General features: G+C 40.0%; 2 protein-coding genes across 3 annotated transcripts; both read left to right on the top strand.

Moving 5' to 3' along the window:
• Positions 1-1,076: 1,076 nt before the first annotated feature.
• Positions 1,077-3,314, top strand: LOC145914621 (uncharacterized). Its single transcript, XM_083002441.1, has 5 exons — positions 1,077-1,269; positions 1,662-1,750; positions 1,833-1,981; positions 2,392-2,561; positions 2,890-3,314. Exons 1-5 carry the CDS (start codon positions 1,077-1,079, stop codon positions 3,312-3,314), a joined length of 1,026 nt encoding a protein of 341 aa, XP_082858567.1.
• A 1,663-nt stretch (positions 3,315-4,977) lies between these two features.
• LOC145914052 (uncharacterized) lies at positions 4,978-26,220 on the top strand. Of its 2 annotated transcripts, none has more exons than XM_083001830.1 (62): positions 4,978-5,252; positions 5,887-6,060; positions 6,190-6,400; positions 7,062-7,227; positions 7,474-7,602; positions 8,011-8,133; positions 8,395-8,436; positions 8,517-8,558; positions 8,779-8,841; positions 9,022-9,096; positions 9,548-9,637; positions 9,927-9,983; positions 10,054-10,107; positions 10,408-10,461; positions 10,521-10,574; positions 10,969-11,022; positions 11,082-11,135; positions 11,292-11,336; positions 11,571-11,624; positions 11,693-11,737; positions 11,926-11,979; positions 12,148-12,291; positions 12,348-12,401; positions 12,704-12,748; positions 12,890-12,943; positions 13,072-13,125; positions 13,416-13,469; positions 13,539-13,592; positions 13,992-14,045; positions 14,837-14,935; positions 15,055-15,099; positions 15,173-15,226; positions 15,375-15,428; positions 15,592-15,699; positions 15,784-15,927; positions 16,301-16,354; positions 16,414-16,467; positions 16,699-16,752; positions 16,938-17,045; positions 17,139-17,246; positions 17,435-17,542; positions 18,059-18,112; positions 18,182-18,235; positions 18,303-18,356; positions 18,650-18,811; positions 19,189-19,242; positions 19,370-19,423; positions 19,578-19,631; positions 19,781-19,834; positions 19,908-19,961; positions 20,347-20,400; positions 20,794-20,847; positions 20,923-20,976; positions 21,299-21,460; positions 21,814-21,849; positions 21,988-22,110; positions 22,371-22,403; positions 22,641-22,830; positions 23,641-23,747; positions 24,401-24,469; positions 25,135-25,344; positions 25,661-26,220. In XM_083001830.1, the coding sequence occupies exons 1-62, from the start codon at positions 5,135-5,137 to the stop codon at positions 25,805-25,807; spliced, it is 5,094 nt and encodes a 1,697-aa protein (XP_082857956.1). In that variant the 5' UTR covers positions 4,978-5,134; the 3' UTR covers positions 25,808-26,220. The 2 variants fall into 2 exon arrangements, with proteins under 2 accessions (XP_082857956.1, XP_082857957.1); XM_083001831.1 differs by lacking the exon at positions 13,992-14,045 and adding an exon at positions 13,894-13,947.
• Positions 26,221-27,375: the final 1,155 nt, after the last annotated feature.

Raw genomic sequence — 27,375 nt, 5'->3', positions numbered from 1 at the left:
GCCAGAAATGCAACAATCAAAGGAGCTGTGTTTTAACACCTTCGAATTCGGTTTTTGGAGACCCATGCTATGGTGTCAAGAAATACATATTTATTGAATATATGTGCATTTGATGCAACGCGGGATTGCCTTACTGCAAATGAGCCTAATTTTGCCCAGCAGTGCTGGCTACACTACCACTTACGGTCATGTACTTCAAGCATTGACTTAGGCAATCTTAACCATTCGAAAAATAAGATAAGTCCCAATGAATTGCAAGTTTGAGAATTTGTTGATTGCCTGTTTTGTCATGAATGCTGTCATACCGATAAAGCTTTCATAAAAATGTTGTAGTTTTTATTTGTGAATACCAATTACAAATATTTAAACGCAGCGATCTTACATACGTTTCCCACGGGATGAATACAAATATACTGTTGGATGGGTCGATGGTTTCAGAAACAATAGCCTGGCTCAACCGCAAAATTAGCTATTGATCGATTTGCGAAAATGTACCCGACCATTATCATGCCAATCTACAAAGAATTCATCGGTGCGTGATGTGGATACAGATCTTGTGCCGATGATCAAAAGCCTGTGTAAACATTATACGGGTATAATGTAGACATTGTATATAAGAAGCGTTATACGCGGTTCATTGAAGATTGCACTTGTAATTGCTGGGCAGATAATTAGCAAATGGATGCAGTTGAAACACCTATTTTGCAAACGTGGACATGTAACTTTCAGTTGATAACATTTGCAGAATGTAATGTAATATAAGTATGTAGGACCGACTGAAGACACCGAAGTACCTGTGATTTTTTTTAGCCGCATTTGCTTGAACACATATGGTGTAGTTGGTAAACTTTGAAAAAACAAGGAAATAATACACAAAGTTTATTGAAAAATAAATTACGTTTTTGTGTCCATAGGCCACGATAGACTGGCACAAACCAGTTTAAAATAAGTGATGATGTATGTTTATGTAATCATTTTGATTTGAACTAAGAACATGTCACCGTGTTTAATTTCAGCACTTTTAAGTAAACAAAAAATGTAGTTTACCTTTCGCCGCGAATTTTCAACGTGAAAAAATGAAATCATTTCGTCACTCAATGAGAAACCAGAATTCGCAACAAATCAGCACTCAAACGCAAGTTGTCAGGAAAGAAAATGGGAGTGTTAGAGCTGCTAGTCAAGAGAAGGCATCACAGCATGTTATGATCGCACTGATGATATTCAACTTAATTATTGGAATACTGACGGCTTGTATGGTATTGCATCTTGGTGAGTGTAGCTTCGAATGACAACAAAATGCTAAATACACAAAAATATGTACGTATTACATCCTTTACTTAAAGATTTAATTGGGAATATAGTTGTGTTTGAACCAAAACATATATAAGATCGTTCTTGAAATATTGTTTAAAGTATAAGAACTGATTTTATGACGACAGAATTTTATGTCGATATAACTTTTTGTGTTCAAACGATATTTTGAACCCAACCTGTTACCGTAAAGGCAATAGGAAAATTATGCTTGACATACCAAGACCTAATTACAACTTATATCTACTCAAAAATTCTGAAAAAAATGTACAGATAAAAATTCGAAAAGTTTATTAATCATGCTTGACTATGGGGTAATAAAGTTAATGATACTTTGTGGCTTTCTACAGGTTTAGAAAACTCAAAAAGATCGTCGGAAAACCTATTGCTTGTGAACGAACTGAAGCGCCTTCAAAACAGTCCAGCATCAAGTCGGCAGGTATTAACTGGTATAGACTATTGTAAAAGTCATTCAGTTATAAACGGATACTTCAATTGTGCTGTCATTGTTGAACGTATAGGCCAAAACCAAGGACCCAAACTCGGCATTCAACTTGGAATTAGCTGGATCCGTAAATTACAACATGACCAGGAACAGCAGTGTTTGTTATATGGTTGCTATCGAAGCACTTCGGATTGCAAACGAAGCCAAGAACTACACAAGATCCCTGTGAGCTATGTGTTTGCACGCTACATACTTGTAAATATATCACTATGAGCAATGACATCATTATTCGACACGAAGCTAAACTATAAGCACCAGAAAGTTTGTATTTCGAAAAAACACAACCAGTATCTAAATAGAAAAGCCAGCGCTAAAATGCTGTTTATCACATTAAATAGACGTTTGGAACTCTTACTGGGTTCATCATCAGTACTTTAATGAACTGCTTGCAAAAAAACGTCAGACTCAACAGGCAGAAGGGAACAACAATAACATCAAGCACCGGCTCCAGATATTTCGCACCCACAACCATAATTTTCTTAACATTCAAAAATGTGTGGGGAAATCACTTTGCAATGCAGTTTCGGACGATGTTTTTATCACAAACTTATATTACGATTTTCATTTGTATATAGGGCACCCCGGCAGGACTCCACTGCCACTTATCGCTATTACAAGAACCGCATGGACACCGTGTTTGAGGCGGTCAAAGCTTTGGAGTCATCCCAGGATTTTTTTCGCAAGCAAATACACCAACGCTTGGGGTCGATAGAGAGCGCAAGTATTTCCGTGCAAAGAGATTTCGGTAAAATTTCTTCACTTTATTAAATGCTTATCGTTATAGTTTCCAAATACTCCTACATTGGCATGTATGTCGATTGTATAAAAAACTAGCCTTTCGGAGGAATATTGATTCACAATAAGTATATTAATTCCTTTTAGTAAGTTGCAAGCAGGGCCTCTGTTTCGACCTAATAGGTCTCTTCAGTGCAGGGATGTATGGTGTGACATCTTGTCAGCTAAATAGCCGGCAAGACTTTCACTTTGCGGTGATTAACATTATTACTGTATTGTTCATACAGGATATAAATTCATTTTCAAATAAAGTAGAATTAACAACAAGGCCTTTTTAGCTATCACCGTTGGTTTCCATGCCTCCCTGTCAAGAAACCTTGTGGCGACTCCACGTGGTGGCATCATCGGCTTTGACGTCATCGGCTTCAACGATGGGGGTGGTTTCTCACACGGATTCTTTCGTCCTCCTAAACCGGGATTATACGTCATCACCTTGAACGTCATCATGATTCTTCGTCCAAACAACGCTTATTCGGGATGGCAGCAGCCGATCAAGGTCACCTTGAGAGTAAATAAAAAAGCAAGCACCTTTGGCTTCCAGCAGCCTTTTGTAGAGGAAACGCAGCATCTGACTCGCCAAGTGACCGCCGTAATGAGGCTGAAACTGGATGAGGTGGTAGACGTTTTCGCGCAGGGTTTTTCTAAGTTTTCGCTCGCCAAAGGGTCGTCATTATGCGGTGCGCTCATTCGCAGCAGCGCGTGAATTTCCTGCCGTTCACTGTGTTGTAAATCTACGACCGTTTATAACATGCTAGTCCACTTTTTGTACTTCACAATCACGTGACAAGAGCCTGGAAAATGAACACTCAAGTGTCGCTGCAACCTTTTACCTCGTTCAACAATTCATTTTCGCAGAGAAAAACTGTGTGTTTGTTTTCTTTCTTTTTTGTTAGCATTTATCGCACACAATACACATGTTCATGGCACATCAGCATATATACGTGTTTATAAACCGCGCTCTGAAGCGCGAGAACCGCCCAATTTCGCAAAAGTTGCCAATAAATCTACCTACCAGACCATCACTTATAAATCTGTGTGTTTCTGGAATGTAGCAATTTTGTATGCGCTTTGTGGGGAACGAAACTTTCCAGCTGCGACCCTCGTCTGCGTTCTTATAGTAAGGGGTAAATATTTACACATGGATGTGTGAAAGTGGACGCAGCGGCTTGGTTGCTGGATGTGAGATAAAACGTGAAGTGTGAAGTTCGCACCTTTGATAAGTCCTTAATATTTTTGGTCTAAATTTCAGGCAACTTCAATACAACACAAGAACCTTCGAAGTGTCACTTTTATAGTCAATTCTATGAGTGTTAGCAGTAATTGAGCAATGTTTTAAAATTCGTCTCAGCCTATTTTTGGAACAATTACGTCATAATGGTATAACAATCCCAGCTCCATAAACTAAATGCATGTTTGCTAACTTGAAAGCTGAACGATCATATTTACTTGGCCCCAATAAGGTCGTTCTAATTGAGCCGGCAAATAAAAGAAACGCTGATCTTTGCTGTTCTTGACCTAGTCCTATGGTGAAGTAGTGTAATAAACGCCCTTTGATATTATTTGTATTCATGGTTTTGACTTCGCGTCATCAATAGGTCTGACGTCACAACGCTGCAGCTGATGATTTGCTAAAAATGCATTGAATTAGATAGCAGTTCTTCAATGAAACGTGTGTAGCGCAGCTGAAAATCCTTTTGGAGGGAAAATGTAAGGTCTAGACCAAGCAGAAATTGTCAAAGAAAGTAAGTGCCAGGCACCAAATACGAAAATTTTCGTTTTGGCGAAGAAAAACGTCTGGAAATAATGCAACTGGCGCGTCTACTTGAGTTGGGTGCCGTTTACTCATATTTAACTCAACATATGACTAATATATCTGGAAATGGCATTTCAAGGGAGCGCCCAAAACATCGTCGTTTGCCCTTTATCGAAACGCGACAGTCAAAACTATATTTGGAGTTCGCATATATCCGTGTTAGGGGGCCAAGAACAGGTATACCTTTGATTTAAAATTATGGATTCTCAAACTGGGTATGACTTTAAATTGCCGTCCACCGATTCTAACAATTGCGCTTGTGTTCACTGGAGCACCAACCGAGGAAATGAAGTTTAACTAAAATTGTCGGATTTGCAGAAACTGTTGTTTTCGCCGCCACGCTCAACTTGCTTTGGAGGCATAAAGGCACGCAGCAATGCAAGCGTAACGGCCTGTGGTTAGGTACAAATTGGTGCGAACAAAGACAGCCGCTGTGTAGAAGCGGTGATGCATGCGTAACCTGAATTCAAAGACTTCACATCGTCACGCGATTTCCGCTGTCTGGACTTCGCCGAGACAACTTTTTCTCGCGATCGAATACTTTTGACTTGAGCGCGATCTATTGCAAAGGAGCCATCACAGCCGCTCCCGGCGCGGCCACAGTTGTTTGACTCTACTGTTGGTTGATTAACGACGGGCGACAGAAGAGTTGCGGACACGGAAGGTCCGTGACCAGCCGACGCATTAGTTGTTCAATTGTGAGCGAAGCAATGGACACCAGCACACGGTCCATTGTTACGCCACAATGGTTCAAAAAGTCAGCGATTAGACCAGCGTTGTGGCAATGCTGGCTCGTGTTGCTGTTCTTGATTGTGACAACCGGCGCCGGTGAGTTTGAAATAAGCATTTGTTTGGTTGCTGATAGCACAACAATATATGTAGCCTACATTTTACTTTAACTTTGACGTATGGCCTAATCGCTATAGCTGTATTTCTGTGTACTTATTGCTGTGTTTTGAGCGCACGCGCTGTTTTAAGTAAATATTTGCTGAGGGAACCTTTTAATCGTATTTATAGCCTTCGTTGTAGGATGTCGTTAAACAATGAACGGACAATTTTAGCACAGAAAATTACGCTTTTTTAAGCATCCATACAGCGCATATGTTTTTCTTTAAATGGGAGTTACTTGTTGCTACAAACTCCAGCGAACGCTGGTTACGCTGCGCTGCAGTTGGCTCGGGCAATTGGCGCTCCTAGGTCTAGACGCAAACCCGCGGTTTTGCGTTTTTTCAAGAGTTTTCAGACTTGATCGGAAACTCAACATTCCAGGCAACTTCAATTGCTTTACGCTTGTCTGGTTTTCTCAAAACAGTTTGAGTTATTAATACGTGAGCACACAAATATAGGCATATGTGTGTTAACTAGCTTCACGCCACAGTGTAAATATGTTGTATTTTCGAATGCCAATAAATAAAGGTCCTTTGTTGACATTTCCGCGAAATCTCCATGTTTTATTTTGCAGTGAAAATTGACCTTCTGGAAAGATTGGAACTTGAAAATAATGACCGAGTAGGCCGTGTGCCTGGCATATGCCAATATGGCAAAAAGCGAGCCGCACACCGAACCGCATATCGAATCTACAACGACACTACGATTGTAGCCCCATCAATGGACGTCTTTCGCACCAAACGTGGAGGTAAAACATGCAGTTTTCATTCCAATGCCTCAATAAATTTGCATTGCATGTTGAGACAATTTACTGATTTGAAATTGATGTTCAGTATTGTCTAACTAACTAACACAATGCCCTATATCTTTCTTGAAGAGATGCAGCTTCCACCAGAGTTTTCCTTCATGGCAACGATTCGACTCGATGCTAACAGTCAACATCCATTCTTGTTTCAAATGAAACATGCAAGGACTTGGCTGCAGATGGGGGCTCAACTTGGACTGGAACCGACTTTTCACTATGATGACAACTCCCTATACTCCCCTGCAAGAGCAACATTTGAAGACGTTGACCTGGCTGATGGAAGGTGCTGTACAGAAATATAATTAAAAATTGCTTCTGTTTTTTATGTTATTTTCTTTCACATACTACTGTTATTTAACCATTTTTTGGCATAATACAATATGAACCTTTTCTTTAAATATTGTAAAGGAGTAAGTTTATTGTACGCTACCTTGATAGAATTGTTATATAATATACCTCCACTCCAGGCATTCCAGGATTAGGCACAGCTATGTGGTCTGTTGTTGCCTAAATGGTTTCCTGTTTCTATAAATGGATGTAATTTATCCTTCAGACTTCAATTGCTCCGGGCATTTCTAGTAATTGACCATGAACCCACAATACTCTTGCTTGACAAATAGCTTTGTAAAGTGGTACATAAACTTCACAACTACGCAAAAGATATTGATTTGAATCAATACTGTAACCAAATGCTCAATAAATCCATTTTTATTAGATATTAAAAAAATTCGCTTGCACTCATGACTCTTAATGCTTCAGTGTAACTCCGCTGAGGTGGTGAATGACAAAAGTTCTGCCTAGTTGAATAGTATTACACACTTAACATCTAAAATCTGTATATGTTGCATTGATTTGTTAAATTTTCACATTAGGCTTTTCGATAGCCAAATTGTTTGTAACCAATAAAGTATTATCAATTCAACAAAGTCTGTACTTTTTCACAGGTGGCATAAAGTTGCCTTTGCGGTCTACAATGAAATGGTTCAGATGTACCTGGATTGCAAATGGGTCAGGGATCTCGATCTTCCCCGAAATGTTCATACCAACTTAAACACCACTGGTGTGTTCATCCTGGCTGATGCAGCAAGTGATGGCACTGAAACATTTCAGGTTCGTCGTCTGCAACTATCCTTTAGGAAATACTTGCACTGTAACAGCTCTATATCATTGTTTTCTTTGGGAATTTACAGTAATGAACAATATCTATATGATAAAAGATATATAAATTTGAAATGAAACTCAAATTTTAAATAAATACTTTCATCACAAGTTTTCCTACTTTTTTTTATATGCCTTGCATCGTAAAACAAAATTTAATATTTTGTTGTAATGCTTAATTACTATTAAAAAAAATAGGGCGATATTGAGACCTTTACCTTCTCCGATGACCCGACACTGGCTGGCCAAATGTGCAACAAACGCAAAAAGTTATCACCACATTGCGTTGGAGCTGCTGCCATCATTGAACCCGCAGAGGAACAATTTGTAAGTTGCATATTTGAATTTTTGTATTTTTTGGAATATTTTTTGTATTATACTAAACAAGGAATAACACTGAACACACTTGTCATGTTGTATTGGCTATTGGGTAATTTTTTTAAAATACCAAATTGATAACTGGTTTTTTAGTATAAATGGAAACATGTTCATTAACCAGAACAATTCTGGTTTTTTGGAATACTCGACATGTTTATTTTAACATTTGAAAGTATGTGGTTCACAACAAAATCATCAAAAAAGGGCTTTTAAAAGTCCAAATGCACAATCGGGGAATATTATTTTAAAATAGTTTCCCAATCAATGGCTCAAAAAATACCAAGCGTCAACATAAAATATTAAATTAATTTGTGTCATCGCACCAAACATGCCAAATAATGTAAATTTCTTTTCCAGTTTGGAAGTGAAGCAGCTGCAGAAACTTCAGAAGATGGGGCAGGTTTGCTGGTCCCTACTGGTGGACCCGGTGGCCGTGGGGATGGTGGCGGAGACGGTGGGGATGGTGGAAATGGTCTTGGGGTATTCTTGTTTTTTAAACATTTATTTATTTTTACGAAGATATTCAAATTTATGGCTCGGATATACTCAAATTCCATCACAATAATAGCTGTGTTGTTTTTGCTGAATAACTAAGTTTGTCCTGTGGTTAAGGAAATATTTTTCTCATTGCTTGCATATCTTGATATAAAATGATATATAATTGAAAGCTGTTTCATCAAAAAGAATTTTTTTTTTTTTCTTAGACACATTAAACGTATATATTTTATATAAATGTTACAGGGACAAAAAGGTCAGAAGGGTGAAGATGCAGTCGTGGAACCTGTAAGTAGCTTTGCATTAGGACTTTTGCGTTCTTATTGTGTGCAGAATCTTTTTGTTAAACTTTTCTATGTTTTGTGCAGGACACCTATGTTGCTGGACCACCTGGACCTCCAGGGGAGCCTGTAAGTGCTCCTATTGTTAAGCCCTGGCAATGGCAACAGTTACATTATGTGTAAAATTGCAATAATTTTTCAAATATTTAGGCCCAAAACACCTCATATGTTCTCTTCATAACAAGATAACCTGAGACACGATATTTTCTTTTCTTTGTGACCATGAACATAGGGTCTGTGCATGAAGAGCGCATGCTAAAAAAAACTTATACTGAGCATATTTTTGTAGGGGCTCGTCGGCCCACCAGGGTTCCAAGGACCAATGGGAGAGCAAGGAGAACATGGAGATCGGGTAAGAAAAAAGAATTGTTTAATATTCTCTCAAAATTATCTGAAATATCACCTTGGCTGCAATTCCATTGTACCTTTTGACTGATAGATTCTCCCATGACTCAGGAGGGCAATGTTTCTGTGTTGCCCTGTGATATAATACATTTTGTATGGGTATGTTAGAATTTTTTTGCTTTTTCAGGGACCTTCTGGAAGAGATGGATTGCCTGGAGAGAAAGGACTGCCTGGACCTCCCGGGAGACACATCATGATTCCAGTATGTTTTTGTGACAAACAATTTCACTAAGTGTCAGAACCACAGTGTTACAATGATCAGAGTCCTGATAGCAAAGGCTTTTTTTATACACAGCAAAGGGTTGTTAGCAAGGCTGAAACAATGATTATTATGATGTAACAATGCACAATTGCTTGCTATTTTAAACCTTATTTATAAAACAAATATCTGAACAAAAATACAAAAATGGATTCTGAAGATTCATATGCCGACATACTCTATGGAATAGGAGTGATGTTTGTTTTGGGTGTGTTCACGTTTCACATCTACCAATGCTACACCCCAGCTGAGATAGCAGAAAACTTACCCGGCGAAACACCAAAGTGAAATTTTCCACCTGTCTGAAATGCAGCAAAGTTGCACAATAAAATGACTCTGAATAACTGAGTGTTTTTATTGGGGAGTTTGTGTGGTTACATATGTATGTTTGTAGTTCAGAATTGCGACACCCGATGGCCAAAAAGGACCCGGTTCCAGCGCACCCGCTGAGATTCAAGCACAACTGTCTCTCAGTCGAGCAAGGGTAAGAACTGACCAGAAATTATTTCTTTGTTTCTTGAATACGAGCATAAAAATATTTTGTCCAATGACAGATTCCCAGGAATATTGTTTTGTTCTTTGCCATAACTTGTTTTTTTCAAAAGGATGTGATAAAAGGTTTCAATAATTAGTTTTAGCATTCGTTTTATTTGACAAAAAATGTATGCGTCCAATTACCTATGACAAAATTTGAACATACTTATTATCTGAATATAGTTTAGAGACTTTCCTTGTCCGTAAGTCGGTTCAACACAGTGTTTGTCTTTTTGCAGCTTGCATTAGCTGGACCACCTGGACCAAGAGGTGTAGCAGGGATGCCAGGCAACCCGGTAAGGGCCTAACATGCAAGATATGGTATCAGCTTAAAGCAAATCCATTAACATAGTATTCTCATTGCAGGGAGATATGGGACCTTATGGTGAAAAGGGATATGCTGGAGAACCTGGAATGATGGTAAGTTTTTCAAATATCCAGGGTTTCGTCCTATTTTCTTCGACTTGCAAAAGTACTCTATACCAGGGATATTCCATATTTCCCTTTTAGTTGTTTACCGGGGGGTTATACAGAAAAATTCTTATTGAAATGGGGTCGCCCAGGAATAACCCTGGGCTCACAGAACTAAAAAATCTCGAAAAGACCTGCTTTATAGTAACGGCAAAAGATTGAAAAGTTTGGATAAAAGCAAACATGTATATCTGTACTTTCATGGCACAGGACTGCTTCAACACTTAACAATTTGTTTTTCCTAAACAGGGTCAACGTGGACCAAGAGGACCGCCAGGATTGGACGGTTCTTCCGGCAAAAGGGTAAATTATAACTTCTTATAGCAGTGTTTTTTTTTACATGTCGTTTTTTTGTATTCTAGGGTCGACCTGGAGAGGACGGCTTGAGAGGCGAACCTGGGAACGTCGGAATTAAGGTAAAATTTGTGCGGAATTGAATTCTATCGTCCACACAGGCCAATTTATGTTGGGTCTCGACTGTTAACGTTACCACCAGTCTTGACCAGCTTAATTATGTCATGATATATATTTTTACAGGTCAACAAAGGTAATTTTTTTTGTTTATTTTTAGTGTCCAAAAATGTTTATTACACGTAACTAAAAAGCGTTATTTGACCAAAATAATTACGTTTACACTGTAAAGCTGAGCAGGGAAATCGAAAACAAGCACGTTTTCTTGGATATAAGTAACCCCGTGTATTGTATCTACACAGTGTATTTACTTTCCAGCCAATGACACATTTTTTTGTTATTGCGAGTACACACAATATTCTCAAGAAACCGTTTTAATGTTATCCTTTTTTCAATCAGGGTGATCGCGGGTTTGACGGCTTGCCAGGACTGATGGGTCCCAAAGGACACATGGTAATATAATCTTATGATATGTCCCATACAAGCAACAACACCTTGTTGTATATTTGCAGGGCGAATCAGGACCTCCTGGAGCGCAAGGACCCCCGGGAGTGAATGGCGAAAGGGTTCGTGAAATTTATTTCACAATTTATTTCTTGTCAAAGTAAATTATGAGCAAACTGTAGGTTATTATTGTTTGCCCCGTTTGGGATTTTTTTCCCTGGATTCGAGATAGTGTTTATATATTTAGGATGTTACATGTTGTTCTATGTTTACTATAGGGAGAACATGGTGACGCAGGACCAAGAGGTTTACCAGGATCACAGGTACATACAATATAAACTGTCATTAAGTCTTACATATAGGAAGCTAATTACGAAGTGCGCCACAGTAGTAAGCAACCATTCAAAATCTCTAAAATACGAGCTTCATAAACGCCGATATTTTTGTAAGGTAGTTACGAATACCCGTTGCATATCTTGGCGAACTTTGTGAATCTGAAATATTGACAATGCGGTTCTATACATAACACTTTTTTCACATCAAACCGGTCACTTTAGGGCGCTAGAGGGGAGCTTGGACCACGAGGAACGCCTGGATCCCAGGGACAACCAGTAAGTATGCATGTTTTATTAAATACAAGCTTTTAAAAACATTTTCTAACCGATGTTTACTTGAACAGGGACCACGTGGTTCACCAGGGTCGCAAGGCTTCAAGGGCAGTTTGGTAAGAACAAGAAGCAAATGTATTTTATTTTAAAATAATATAATATTGGGACGTAACGAAATTACCATACGACCATACGGTTTACTCGCAAATTTAGTTTCGTGCTTTCTGAATGACAGCAAGGGCATCTGTCGCAAAATCGTTTTGTTTCTTCTTACTGTATAAAAATAAAACCGTTACCGTTTCAGGGACCTCAAGGTGACCCCGGTCCTCCTGGACAACAAGGAGCTTCTGGTCCACAGGTAAAAAAACAATAAATTACTTGAAACATATTTAAACCGTTTTTAGAAACTAATTTTAGCCTACGGTTCCTTGTTTGTTACCTATTCAAAACTTAACATAGTATGCTTGGTTGTGGCTCGCTGTGCGTCCAAACCAAATAAACCAATAAATCTCGCCTTTCTTTGCAGGGCATCCCAGGGCCGCAAGGTCTGATGGGACCCCCAGGAACCAAAGGACCCGCTGGAAAATCCGGTCTACCAGGTATTCCAGGAGCCGATGGCATGCCGGGTCACCCTGGCAACGAAGGGTCAGCTGGAAACAAGGGTTCAATGGTAAACTCCTTGGTTGAAATTAAAAGTTCGCTTTTATCAATTGACAATATTTCCAGGGTCCACCAGGTCCCCAGGGCCCACAGGGCTACAAAGGTCCAAGAGGAACAAAGGTATGGGTATTGTGCTTTGCTGTAAGTGTAGAGCCGGGCTATGGCACTAATGCCATTACATTAGAAAAAAACAGTCAAGTAATATAGGGCTGATGATGTGATGATACGGATTACTGCATTAGTTGTAAATGCAGGGTCGTTGTTTTCCACGGATGATAAACACGTGTTTAAAATATGTAATCTTGTTTCGATCAGTTATCATCTGCATCTTAGCTTAATCATTTCATTAAATATCTATACACAGTTTTAATAGAACTATTTACGTTTTGTTTCTTCTTAATATTGATTGCTAATGTTTGTAGGGCGAGACGGGTGTTCGTGGCCTGAAGGGAAACAAGGGTGGAGACGTAAGTGATCTTTGTTATGTTCATAATATCTGCTACATAGTGAACAGTTGACAAACTTCATAATATTCAATACCCACTACATAGTGTACAATAAAAAAACAAAATAGTTCCAAAGACAAAGAAGGTCATATGTTTGTTCAGGGCCCGGTTGGCGTTAACGGTTACAAAGGAGACATGGGCGTCAAAGGAGATCAGGTACGTTCTATAACCTACATACTAAACTATTTCTCAGTAAAAGAATTACCGTCTGTATAAAAATAAAAGTTGATAGTTGGTTTGTGAGATGTGGTTAAACGTGTGGCCTTTAATTCTTTTGTCTTTAGGGCGTGTCTGGACTTCCAGGACCACGCGGTGAAGACGGGCCAGACGGAATGAAGGTATATTGCGGTTGTATTAAGAATAGATTTTGTTGCTCTAATACTAGATGAAGTTATTTGGATGTTAAATAACCATAGCCTCTGGACAAGGCCCAAACAACATATGATGTCAAAACACTCCATCAAGATTCACGTTAATACCTAAATGCATAATACCTCCGAAGGAACGTATAGCTTTATACCGGTTTGCAACAAATTGCTTAAAAACTGCATCAAACTTGCTTAGTAACAATAGTAAACTGGATCATTTGTTTGTCTCGTCACAAATACCAACATTTTTTCTTCCACAGGGACGCGAAGGCCCTCGTGGAGAAATTGGTCCCATCGGCCTGTCTGGTATCAAGGTAAGAACGTAGCTGGATTCCTCTCCAACCTCCTGTTGTATTTTAATATCTTCTTGTGGTTGCTTGCAGGGCAAAATGGGTGCTCCAGGCCTCAACGGCTACAACGGCAGAGTCGGTCAAAAGGTATGTGTTTGCATATAAACAACTATAGGAAGTTGTAGCGGAGAAGTTGCCACAAGCGAGTCACTTGGCAAAGAAAAAAGTTTGCTGTTTTTTAGTATGATCGCCATCTCCATATGATTATGTTTCGAAAAGTGACGCTTTCAAATATAAATTCAGCATCAACATTCTAAGGGCACTGTATTGTAAATCTCGTGATAACTTAAAAAAATTTTTTACACAACTGTTATCATTTGTCGATATATCAGAGTCGAAAATGACCTCAAACCACATTTTAACTTATTTTCTTTCCGCCCTCCGTCAGGGTTCCCTTGGAATAACCGGCAGTCCAGGAGCCGCCGGAGGCAAAGGCGACAGGGTAAGAGAAGGACAACTTTTTAACTTGTGTGTTGTTGTATAAAGGGTTCGCGCGGGGTCCCAGGTTCACAAGGGTCAAACGGACCCAAAGGAAGAAGGGTAAGATGTCACCCCCCCTAATCGGTCGTTTGCATGCGCTCATTGCTGCCAAATTCCTCTTATTCACTTAAACCTTTTCAGAACTTTCATTAACACGAACCACGCTCTTTGTGGCTGTTGTACCTTTCCCTTGAAACCGCACTGACGTTTACGAGCCGTTACACTTTTAATGATTCGATAGCTTTATAGCTAAGGCTATTGGTAATTTAAAGCGGTGTACATGTGATTACATAAAATGAATCAAACCATAACTAAAGATAGAACTTACAAATGATAAAAACAAGACGATGGCATTCACAATTTCTTTTTTTTCTTTATTTGCAATGGTCGATAATCAGTAGACCCTTTTGTTATGTTCAGTACATTAGATCATTTATATTTCTTGCTTGCTTAAAAAACAAGCTTTAGAAAAACATTATCATCTTTTGCTTTTTCTTCAATTTTTTTTGCAATTCCAACATTTTTGTAACTATCGTCTGCTGCAGTTTCACAATTTCTTTCATTGCACGTAATAGCTTCAGTTCGTAATTACTTGGTAATTTTTACATCACTTCCTTTTCCACTGCAGTCAAGTACGACCAATCGTCACATGCTGCATGCTTGAAACGTGATTAGTAGTGGTAGAACACAACTAATATAATTATACCATAAACGTATTTGCTCCCAGATCTGTTTTAACTTGGTGAATAACATGCGATTTCTTAACCTAAATTCAGTGTCATTTATTAAATCTTTCGCATTTTTTTCATATATATTTATCAACGATTGTACATTTTCTTATGTTATTTCAGGGACCAGAAGGAAAGAGAGGCCGTGAGGGCCAAAGAGGACCAAAGGGCCCAAGAGGCAAGCGCGGCCCCCGTGGTCCCAGTGGAATCTCGGGAGCCAAAGTACGTGGATTTTTTGTTCAATTTGTTCCGTTTACATTGGAATAAATTTACGTAAATCTATTTGCACTTTTACAATGTAGTTGATCTTAGTAGTATTTTTAAAAATTGTTCCGCTACAGGGCACAAGAGGGCAAGACGGACCTCAAGGACCAGTTGGCGAAAGGGTAAGAAATTATTGTAATCCGTGCAGATGTAGTTTGTCATTCTCCGTATTAAACGCAATTTTTTACCATTTAGGGACCGCCCGGACCACAAGGAACCAACGGACCCATTGGACCAAAGGGACCTCCAGTAAGTATTGCTTAATTCCACGGTATAACTCCATGAGCGCTTTTGGGAAGAGCGGAGTTGCAAGTTCGATTCCCACCATACCCGATTTTGTTTCTAAAATTTAAAAGTGCTTTTTGATTTTTTTTACGTCAACTTTCTCGTGTTTCAGGGACAACCCGGTAAAGATGGAGTTGCAGGTCATGCTGGAAGCCGGGGAGAGCCTGTGAGTTGAATTATCTGTTCTGCTACTGAAGTTTTCATCGAAAATTTTGGTGCTGGCAACAGTATTTTGGCTGTGAACGCTTGCTTATAAAGTTCTGTGCATACAACCGCTATTAGACTTTTTTTACCTCGATATCCACATATTTAAACGTTTTATGTTGCAGGGTTTCCAAGGCAAGACCGGACCTCCAGGCCCAGCGGGTGTGGTAGGCCTTCAGGGCCCCACCGGTGAAGTTGGACCAGCTGGCGAGCGTGGCCATCCCGGCCCTGTTGTACGTTATTGTTTTGATTTAAATCCTTCAATTATTCGTTGGTTGTGACGTCACAAAGAAATAACAAACGTTTTTGTGTCGCAGGGCGAGCCTGGTCTTGTTGGCTTGGCTGGATCTGCTGGAAAAGAAGGGTCCAAAGGTGACCGTGGACCCCAAGGGGGCCCCGGCAAGTTCGGGCCACCTGGACCACAGGGATACCCTGGAAAGCGGGGAGATCAGGGTGACAGGGTAAGTAAACATATACCCAGTATTCGCGACCCAGCATAATTGCATTTAACTTTATCTTGGGTTTGGTTTGTTGTTTGATGTTACGCTGTGGGATTTGGGTCAGAGTGTGATTTATAATTTTTTTTCAAGTCTTTTCGATTAATGTGAAAAGTGTCCAATTTAAATTAAACTTTTCTACATAAGTATTTTTGTTTCTGGAAACATTGAATTCTAATTTTTAAATATATAATTTCGAGAGCCTTTAAAAATCACAAACTAGTTTCCGCATCCCTAATCCAACATAGATTATGTAGTTTATTGTATAACCAAACCTATAGACGAAACCTCCCTGCGTATCTTAGCAACAAATCTCATACCAATTTTTCTTCTACAGGGAAGCCAAGGTTTGAAGGGTAGTGAGGGCGCACCTGGCCCATCAGGACCATCGGTAAGTTGTGGTTTGTGGTCTGTCATTTCACCAATAACTAATATTTCCAATTCACACAGGGCTCAATGGGACCCCAAGGACCACCGGGGCCATCAGGGCAGATTGGAACCCAGGTAAACCAATTTTGCGTCTGTTAAAGGTTGCTCGAAATGATGTTGTAAGTTTCTTTTAAATAATTTCAAGTTTTTTTCCGAAAACATTGATTAGTGTGACTGGTTTCCTCGTGAATTAATCTAAAAGTAGCGTAAACATTGTATATGAATAATTGGTTGGTTTTGTGTATTTGTTTAATTTGGGATGGTGGACTTTAGTTTCAAAAAACTAATCCATCTTGTGATATTCAGGGACGGCCTGGACCTCAAGGACCGCCAGGACCTGGCGGAGAAAAGGGCAACGTGGTAAGTATTCTTGTCCAGGGGATTTCCATTTAATGTAAAAATAATTTATATTTGGGCACCGGCAAAAAAAATATAACGCGATCGAGGTCAAGATTTCAAAAATATTGGACACAAGTTGGAAGAACTCGCATAAGTTTTTCCTCACATTTTGAACTTCGTTTTCAAAAACCCTTGTTACTTTTTAGGGGCCACCAGGTTCCATGGGACCTGTCGGCCGTGACGGCGAAAGAGGCCCCAGTGGGCTCCTGGGGCCGCCGGGCGACAGTGGACCGAGAGGTGAAGACGGCGACAAGGTGATTACTCTAAAAATTGTGACGTATACTTTAAAGGAGAACCAAAATTATATACTTTAAAGGGGAACCAAAATTCACGCAATATTTTTGCAGGGTGAACAAGGACCGCCTGGCGACGCCGGACTGAAGGGAGCAAAGGGTGATAGCGGCCCCCCTGGATCGCCTGGCGAACAGGGACCACTTGGAACCGCTGGACCCCCGGTAAGCTGGTCCTCTGAATAAGTTTCATCACAATTACGGAAAAAGAAAAAATCACAACCACCCGAAAAGGATTTTCATAATATTTGTTGGCGCTTGACCGAAGCTTTTATTGATGAGTTTTGATTGATTTAGCCATCAAAATTCAACATGGAATATACGCAGTATATAATTTGAACACTTCTTCTCAGGGATCTGACGGAATACCAGGACCACGTGGCCAACAGGGTTTGTACGGGGCCAAGGGTGACGAAGGTGAACGTGGGTACGCTGGACCACCAGGACCTAGAGGTCTTCAGGTACGAGAAGTTCAAGAACTCGTCACTGTTTTAAATATGCTTCATATATTGAGTAAATACACGCATAAAACTTTGACGCCCTGATCAATTTGCATGTATTTCATCAATTGTATTATTTTGGCAGCATTTTAATGGTATGCAGTGTGATATACAGCATGTATGGTTTGTAGTCATGGGCACCATTGATAAACGCTGTAACTTGCACAAAGTTGATCAAATATAATCTCGATTTGATGAAAGAAACGATTTGACTTAATCAGCTGTAGATTGTTGTAACAACTCAATCTGAATTGTTCAAATGGAAGTTTGTTGCTATTTCTGCCCCATAACGAACCATAACCGCCTTAGAACCTTTTGTTTTTTTTCACATATTTGCAGACGATCTCAAACTTATTTTGATATGACAATTTGAACAGGACCGCTCTTCTGGCATAAATTAACGTACTTTATTCATCCGACGTTTCGTCTGTCATGCAACAAGACTTCATCAGGATTTTAAACTTATTTGTGTTTCAGGGAATGCCAGGACCCTCGGGCAAGAAGGGTGACACGGGAGACCCAGGAAGTCTGGTATGTACAACGTTATACGACTACATTTACTAAAAAGCGCCCATTTCTTTAATGCTCACGTTATTTTAGGGCCCACCAGGACCACCGGGCAAGCAAGGACCCCAGGGAACCCAAGGGGCTGACGTAAGTGTGATTTCTATGTACAATTATGTGATGATGGCGGGTTTTTAACTGATATTTGTGGTCACAGGGAGCCCAAGGACCGCCTGGATCTCACGGGCAACCAGGTCAAGTTGGAGATAAGGTGAATGTGCTTTTTTTGTCAAACAGTTTGTACTTTTTTATTGTTAACCTGTAACAAGTAGGGCAGCTACATCAGTGTTTTTGCCTCATAGTAAATGTAACTGCGTGCAACCCATAGTATTTATGTTGAAAATGTGAAGTACACAATTCACGATGCAAAGTGGTTGGAAAATGTAAGCAAAAGGCGGTCGGGGTATAATTGTGCATTAAAATGATTTTAAAATAACTTCCCGTAGCATGAGGTTTTCACATAATTACCAGACAAAAACCAACCAACTTTGATCTTTCCTTCAGGGCGAAACAGGACAAGCGGGGGCACCGGGAAGTCCCGGGGACGCTGGACCAGTGGGAATGAAGGGAGAGACTGGACAAAAGGGTGAATACGGGCAGCCTGGGCCACAGGGCCAACCAGGAAACCAGGGGCCACGCGGAGACGACGGAGGCCAAGGGTTTCCGGTATGTCAGCAAACCAATTTATGGAGGCTGCGATGCCTCCAGAATAGCAAACTTTAATTACGTTTCTTTGAATATATGTCAGAATCACTAAACAATCTTACGGGCAACTAAGCCTTGGTATCTGTTTTTTTTTCTATAAGTTATGAGAAAAAAAACCAAGTCATTTGTCGTTATGTTGTTTCTGATATATAACTCGCCTACAATTAGACGTCGCCAGTATCATTAAAAACAAGATGTTTAATTACGTTTCTATTTACATTTTGAATACATTGGAATCTTTTAATATTTGTTCACATAGACTTCATTCGCTTTCGTGCAATATTTACATAGCTTATGTTGCATTCACATCATAACCACCTTTTGTGTTTGAATTCCAGGGACCAATCGGGCAACCAGGTGACCAGGGACCAGCTGGGCCCGCCGGCCAACCGGTAAGTCATCGTATTTCCACCAAACACAGTTATGTTTGTATTCTATGTAGCGAGAATGATAAAACTAAATCTCCACCTGCAAAGTACACGTAGAAGCCTAAAAGCATTGTTTGTTTCTTGTTTCCAGGGTAACGATGGTGACGTGGGCGACCGCGGTGACACAGGAGATCAGGGTGAACCTGTAAGTATTATGGTTGGGACTTTTGTCCTAAATTATCTTGTAGTCGACAGTGTTTAGTGTTTGTTTTACAAAATCGTAACTTGAAGTGCTCTTATAAAGTATTTTATATTCTTGTATGTTTTTCTGTTGTGTAACATTGTTGCGTTACATTCAGGGTCCTCCTGGACCAATGGGAGAATCTGGACCTCCTGGCGGCCCCGGCAGACGGGTAAGTTGCTACCATTGTTCTTTACTGCAATATTAAAACAAATCACCACTCGTTTTATAAAAAAAAATTTGTCCCAAAAAATTAACATTGGAAAAGTGTCAAAGAATTTGTTCGTAATTTTCACAAGTATTCATGCAATTGTTTAACAGGGATCCGCTGGTGCTACTGGACCTGAAGGAAAATCGGGCGAAAAAGGCGGAAAGGTTTGCAACGACTTTCTGTTCTAATACCATTGTTAACTTGATTGTCTGCTAACCGACGGTTGTATTTTCCTAGGGTGATCCCGGTCCATCTGGACCACCAGGAGACGGTGGACCACCCGGTGCACAGGTAAGATTTATCAACTCAAATAACTTCGTTTAAGTAATCCAGTGGTTCCTACATGGGAAATCGTTATAATATTGTGCTACTGTTGTTGCATGGCATTGTTAATGTAAAAGAACTGTCCTTCTGGCTCAAAAGTAGGGTAGATTTTATTTCCACTGACTTTTTATCTGCCATCCGGTGACACTTCTTCAGGTTTATTGGTTGGGGCTATTGTAGGAAAGCAAAACACTTTTTCCACAAAGAAACTTTAATTTTCCGCCCGACCATATCATATTGCGAATCTGTTCTTTTTGCCGTTGCAATGATAAATACGAAATATCGTTCAAAGATATCCAGAGAGAAATACTCGACTTATTTAGTTGACTAACTTTGATTGTTTTTGATTCAGGGCAAAACTGGAAAGCAGGGTGTCGGCGGACTGCAGGGTATTGGTGGGCCTGTGGTAAGTTATCTTAAATTTGCTTTGTTCTATCTTTCATTCCACTGAGAATAAACAGGCTGGCCCATGGTGCTAAAAACATTGTCATGTTCATTTTGGTCAAACGTTTCGGCAAAAATTCATGCCGTCATCAATTTAAAATGACGTGGATGATCTGTTAACTGTTTTCAGCACTATGCGCCAGTCTGTTTATTCTCAGAATGGCGAGTAAACCTGTTATTAGTATTCATTCTTTACTTTGTAAGCCACGAGTAGCGCGATTGACCATGTACCGACGACATTGCTCCCGAAATCGCCGCTTTTACAAAACTTTTCTACTTGTTGAAACTTTCTTGACGTTTTTACCAAACGTTTAAAACCCTTTTGAAACTGTATTAACACAAACTACCTGTTTAGGGATCTCCTGGACTTCCAGGTTCTCCCGGTGCTGATGGCCCACCAGGACCCATGGTAAGTATTGTTTGCATTTTGTGGAAGAAATAAGCGAAATTTTCCTATACTAAAGGAGGTCGTTGTTGTTTTCAGGGTCCATCCGGTTCGAAGGGTGAGAAAGGAGACATGGGATATTCTGGGGAAAAGGTGAAACTTATTCCTGTGCTATCTACTTTCTAACGATAAAATTAATTGCTGACGTGTTATCTATGACATTGGTATTAGTTACCCATGCCTTCATTTGGGACCTTAAAGGTGTAAATGAACGGACATGCCGTTTCGGGTTATGACGTCACGGTAAAAATATAATCTGTGACGTCGTACGTGTGATGAAGGGACAATAAATACAATGTACATGCAAGATGGGTTAATTTTGTGATTAATATTCAACAAATAACACAATGTCATGTAACGAGTTTCGTGGCAACTCACAAAAACGTCGGTTAACGAACAATTTCGTTTTCTTCAGGGAGATGCTGGTCTTACTGGAGTCACAGGCGCCCCTGGCGAACCAGGCGAAAAGGGCCAACAAGGACCGATGGGACGCTCTGGACCATTGGGCAACAAGGGAGAAGAAGGAAGAAATGGCCCGTCCGGACCCGTTGGACCCACAGGCCCGCCAGGATTACCTGTAAGAGCCAATGCTGTTTTTACCCCCCTCCCAATTCCATTTTAAGTTAAATTTCTGAAAATGGGACTTTGAAAGCCATGATAAGACATAGCTTCATTCTTGTGTTGACCAAATGTATAGTGAAAATACTGTACTTAATTCAGGCAAATGCAAATTTCTAGTATGGCATGGGAACCTGAAGGACCGTAAAGTTGTGCTTCACAGCTTTTTAAAACCTAGAGTATGCAACACACAACTTTGTAGTGGCCTGTAAATTCTCTAAAAGCATGATTATACATAGCTTAATTTTCGTGTTGCCAGAGTGTGTATCTTGAACGTGTTTTAATCTTTTTTTTGACAATGTATGTTTTCAGGGTGGTTTGGGAGGAAAAGGAAACAAAGGAGCTGCAGTAAGTGTTACGCAATTATTTTTAAAAAAATTTGCAACAATCGTTACGCAAACTTTTTTTCTTTAATCTGCAACAATCGTTACGCAAATTTTTTTTTTTTAATCTGCAACAAATCGTTACGCAAAAATATTTTTGTAGGGACCCACAGGCCCCAAGGGTGACGCCGGTATTCCGGGTCCTCCCGGACCACCGGGCCCTCCTGGAAGCGTCACGAACGCCGCACCCCTCATGGGAAATACTGAGAAGGGCAGAACACGTCGAGTGAGTCACAAAAACTTGTGGAGTTTTTTAATATTTTTTTCAATGAATGTCCTGCGAAAAACAACGCTTTTTTATGTTGATTAGACTGTAATTGTGTATTCAAATACCACGGAACTTGAAAGAACAATGATAGTTTAACTTACTTTAAACTTAAAACACCTTAATGAACAATAAGTGCAAGTAACCTTTTAGTAGCCAGTTGTGCGTACAAACGACTATGTGATTGTGACATGGACATTGTTGTTTTTGTTTTTTTACAGTCGGCACGTGAAAAACGTCAAATTAACCGACAGGTAAGGTTAAAAAATTACATTAATATTCGTGTACTTGTTAACACTATGATTATTTACTTTGTTGAGGTTTAAACGACTGCATTGGGTAAAATATGTTTCGTAAATTCTGTTTTCTCATATTACTGAAAATAAACGAACAATCAAATGTAGATGTATCCAACAAGGATTAACTTCTATGTATTGTACATACTCAAGTAGAATCGAACCCCCTGCTAACCGCAATCGTCTTACATATAGGATGCCTTCTACGAAGCTGGCCAAGATCCGTTCCTCGACGATTACCAACATGGACTGGAGGAGATATTTGCTGCGATGGATTCCTTGAAGCAGGAGATGATCATGATGCGATCACCCATGGGAAGATCCTCTGACAATCCCGGAAGAAGCTGCAAGGACATCTGGCTTTGTCATCCCAACTCACCTTCAGGTAACGTTTCGAAATATGTTCGCGGCGAGGACATTAGTATTATTTCAAAATTAGCTTGTATTGAACTTGGCTGCGATGCCATTAAGCCTTGTGTTGATTTACGATAACAGAGACCGCCAAGTAAAGGCCTTCCCAATCGTGCCTTGCCATGCGGAAATATACAAAAAAGTTCAAGAAAAGTAAAAAACACAAATATTAGTAGACTTTGTCGTATAAGTCAGAATACTATTTTTTTCACGCAAACAACGCGTGTTTGTCCAGAAGTTGGTAAAGATTCGAATCGTTTCAAACTTGACAGGAATCGATTTTAGTAAATAATTAATTTGTAAAGTTACCAGCGATCAAATTTTGAGACAGAATCTCCAAGGCAGCTTTTAAGCCGACAAATACTTTTTTCGACAACTTTCATGTGAAAAATACCAGTAGCAAGGTCTTCTTTTTCACTGTATTTATGACATTATTGATTTATTTAATAAGAAACTGTAACTTGGACACAATTCCGAAAACGATAAAAAGAAAACAGTACTTCACGTTAACTACAAACGAGGAACTGCACAGACTCAGTGCACGGGCGCTGTACAGTGCACAGTACAAATACCCTGTACAGTGCAGTGCACAGTACAAATACACTGTACAGTGCAGTGCACAGTACAAATACACTGTACAGTGTGCAGTAAATTAAACACACGCGGTACCATGCCCCGTTGTCGTAAGCCTGGAAGCACAACGTTCTCTGTTGAAATATGGTTGTAAGCAACTGATGAAATCATGAGCCCCAACTTCAACAGTCTAAGCATGCTTTACACACAGGTACTTACTGGATTGATCCCAACGGAGGCTGCGCCTTGGATTCCATCGAAGTTCACTGCGATTTCGAAGCTGAGGGCGATACTTGTATTGAGGCGATCAACCCAAGTGTAAGTTTGATTTCCAGTTTCTCCCGAGCGGCCACGTGTTCATTATAGACCGCGGCATTGTTTCCGATTATTTCCCAAACAATTGAAACTGTTACTTTGATCTGGGCGAAAATATTGCGTTTAACGCCAATATGCACAGAGATTTCCTTTATATAGCAATACACACAAAACACTTGCTTTCAAACCAAGATCAAAGTAACTGTGCAGTAAGGAGTAATTTGTTGCACCTTTTTCACCAGAGAACTAGTTATCGGCCATTCTATTCCTATTACTAATATTCGAAAACATGTTCTCGTAGTTTGGATAGTTTGTTTAAGTTGCGCATTAGAGGAAGACCAGTTTAGAATGTCTGGGTCTCGTCTTGTTATCTTGTTATTCCATCGTCGCAATACTCCTGCGTTACTTGTGCTAACGCTAATGGTACAATAGCAAAAGTTGGGAACTGAACGTTGACCTTCTGATAGTCTCCCATTGGTATACGCTCCCAATACTACCTCAATACCATACTTTGTCTGTGGAATTAATATGGACATACGTAATATTATGGATAGCATAATGCCTCGGGCATCATATTTATATAAACTAATCAAATAAGTTCGTCGATCAACCTATTGCTATACTTTTGAATGTAACAAGATTTTCTGTTGTTATAGTCTCCAGCCCGAAGATGGCCCAAAGCTACACCGGGCACGTGGTTCAGTTCGTACAGAATGGGTGACAGGGTGAGTTATGAATGCAGTTGACATCTGCAGTAGATTATTGCTTGAATTTACCCATTTTTCCTCACTGGTATATGGACACTATTAAAATTTAAAACAAAGCTCATACAATATAGCAACCGGATAAAGAATTTGAGAAACACGACCTGTTACACAATAATTTAGAAATATTTTTACAACAAATGATAGTCCTACAGCAAAGCGTGTGAATAGTAATTCACGATGTGTTATATTGCTCTGCATATATATTCACTGCCTAATTAAGGCGCGTATCCTCGTAACCTTTTAATATACGAGACATCGGCAGGAAAGTGCTTCGAATTGCGCAAATCCACCTGCGCACACTTTTCAATACTCAGCAAATTACGCAACACGATTTAGTTGTACGTAAACCGTGTGACGATCATCAAACAACGCAGAATTTGCTAACTCTGCTTTTTGCCGTTTGCCTCGTGATTTCGTTAGTACACTCATCAATCAGGGCAGGGTCCACTTAGCGCTCTTTTATATTTGATATGTGGTTCGTGGACTTTGCCTAAATCAGGTTAAATGCGTTCATGGGTTCATTTGGGTGTTAGATTTGCAGAATTTCTGCATCAGATATAAAAAAAGAGTGATTTTGTAAAGAAGAATTTCAACGAATAAACCAAAATAACTTGATTTTTCAGTTCGATTACAACACGAGCATCCCCCAGTTCAACTTCCTGCGTCTCCTCTCGTCCGAAGCTCGCCAACTCTTCACGTACAAATGCGTCAACTCTGTTGGGTGGCGTGATTCGGAGGAAGGCTACGACAATGCCATCCATTTGATGGGAGCAAACGAAGAGACACTCACCTACGGGAGTGAGCACATCACCCTCATTGAGGATTCCTGCAGGGTAAGTTTTTATTATTGTTGTCGTGACGGGATTTCTAACACATTGCTTTGTTGTAAAATTAATTCCACGATACGATTCCAAATAAGAAACAAACCTGTCAAAATTTGCGTGTTGCGGAAAACACAAAATTGTCTTCGAATAAGGTACAATACGCAATTATTATTAAAGAAGGTACAACAACAAAATATAGTTTAAGCGCATAAAAATAAGGTTAAAAACACATAAACTTATTCAGTAATTTTCTCACAGTATGAAACTTAAACGTTGCAATGTCGCAATTAACCCCATTATTACTAAATAAACACCTTCTCCACAGAGTGGAAGCGAAACTGGACAAGTGGTATTGGAGATAAGAACGAGAGAGGTGGACGTCCTGCCTCTGATCGACTACAAGTCCTTCGACTTCGGCACCAAACCACAGCGACACGGCTACCAGGTTGGCCGCGTCTGCTTCAGTGGCTAATTCTGCACCTCGAACACGACCTTCTCAAACATGGCGGCAACACTTCGGGAGGATCGCGGATGTTGTGCGGGGAAAAAGGCAGTTCAATCCCCGCGGAAATCCGCATCATGGACGGGGGTGCGATCCTTGTAAGTGCTGGTGCGAGGATCTCACCTTCGATTTGACCGTTTTGGCCCCCCCGGCCCGGCCGGCCTTCGCCCACGGGACGAGTGTGCTGGACTCCCCCATGTGCGTTGGCCAGATCCGGTCCCCACAAAAATTAATCCGCAGGCGGTGCTTTTTCTTTAACGAAATCTACCTTCCTTCTTTTTGCGCGTTGTGCGTCGACAGTGCTTCACCGTTTGCAATGTCGACGTGCATTTTGTTTCTTACGGTGAGAAATACAACTTTGCTGTGCGTTCGGAGCGACCAAACGAACTGTGTGAATTTATTGCAGAAAAGATATTTGGTTCATTAGTATCACATATGGTGCAGGACAAAAAATCTTGTACATGGATTACAAAATAAACTCGATTTGTGTCAAATTTCCGTCCGATTTTGAGAATATTGTTAATTTCTTCAGCAATCAAAAATCGTCCACCACTGCGCCATATAATACGCCAATATTTCGTATTTGTTGAACAAATATGCACGATTAGAGGCGATAACCATGCAAATCCAAAGTTAGCACGTTTCCCAGAAATAAGCACATTTGCATTTTCTAAGAAACTGCTCGCAAAAAAGGCAAATATATTAGAAATAAGCAACCTGGCTCTTGCCTACACGTTGTGCGTTGTAGTCAATAATGGGGCAGAAAACTAGGGAAGGAGAAATATTGGAATAAGGTTCACAAGTTCAAAGAAATAAAGTGGCCGAAAAAAACAATGAAGATAGTCTGAAATAAGCGATTATAAAAAGACTTGTTTTCTCATCTGGTTTTAACATGTTTAAACATTTCTGTAAGAACTCTATCATCACGCAACAAACCAATGTTCGCACTGCAAGCAGACAGGCGTTGTAACGGCTCTCACTATAAGTTAGTGGTTGGCTTATATTGCTCATAGAACCAAATACAGAATTGAGGCAAACCAGTTCTGCATTTGACGTTTTCTTTCCTTTGTTCCCATTCTCCACATTCCAGGGCCAGCATCAACAGGCTGAAGAATAATAGGAAGAACACTCTCGTTAGCATAGCGTTGTCAGCAAGGAAGAAACGGTACTGCGAGTGATTAATGATGGACAAACAACATCGTGAACTGCCCTGAACGTACAAATTATCGCGTCCAACTTGGAAGCTGCAAGAGCAACCCGACCAAACAATCTGACAATATTTGGACATGTCAGATGATAGAAACGTATGTCGGGAAGGCTGTCCAATGTTAACGCCCAATGACGCAATTCTTTCAATGGAGAACTTGTGTTATGCATTTTGGACTGGCAATGCCATAGTTTTAATTAAGTTTTGAAACATCGAATCAATCTTTTTCCCCCATGTGTCAAATCAATATCAAAGGGTTCTTGCGTCAGTCTCGTGGTCATATGCAAACGCAAGGTTCGCGTAAAAGCAATCGAATTATGTACTTTTACGA

The sequence above is a fragment of the Ascidia mentula genome, chromosome 9, assembly GCF_947561715.1.
Source record: "Ascidia mentula chromosome 9, kaAscMent1.1, whole genome shotgun sequence".
NCBI lineage: Eukaryota > Metazoa > Chordata > Ascidiacea > Phlebobranchia > Ascidiidae > Ascidia > Ascidia mentula.
The sequence above is the reverse complement of the archived record's forward strand: the minus strand, read 5'-3'. Positions and strand labels throughout refer to the sequence as shown.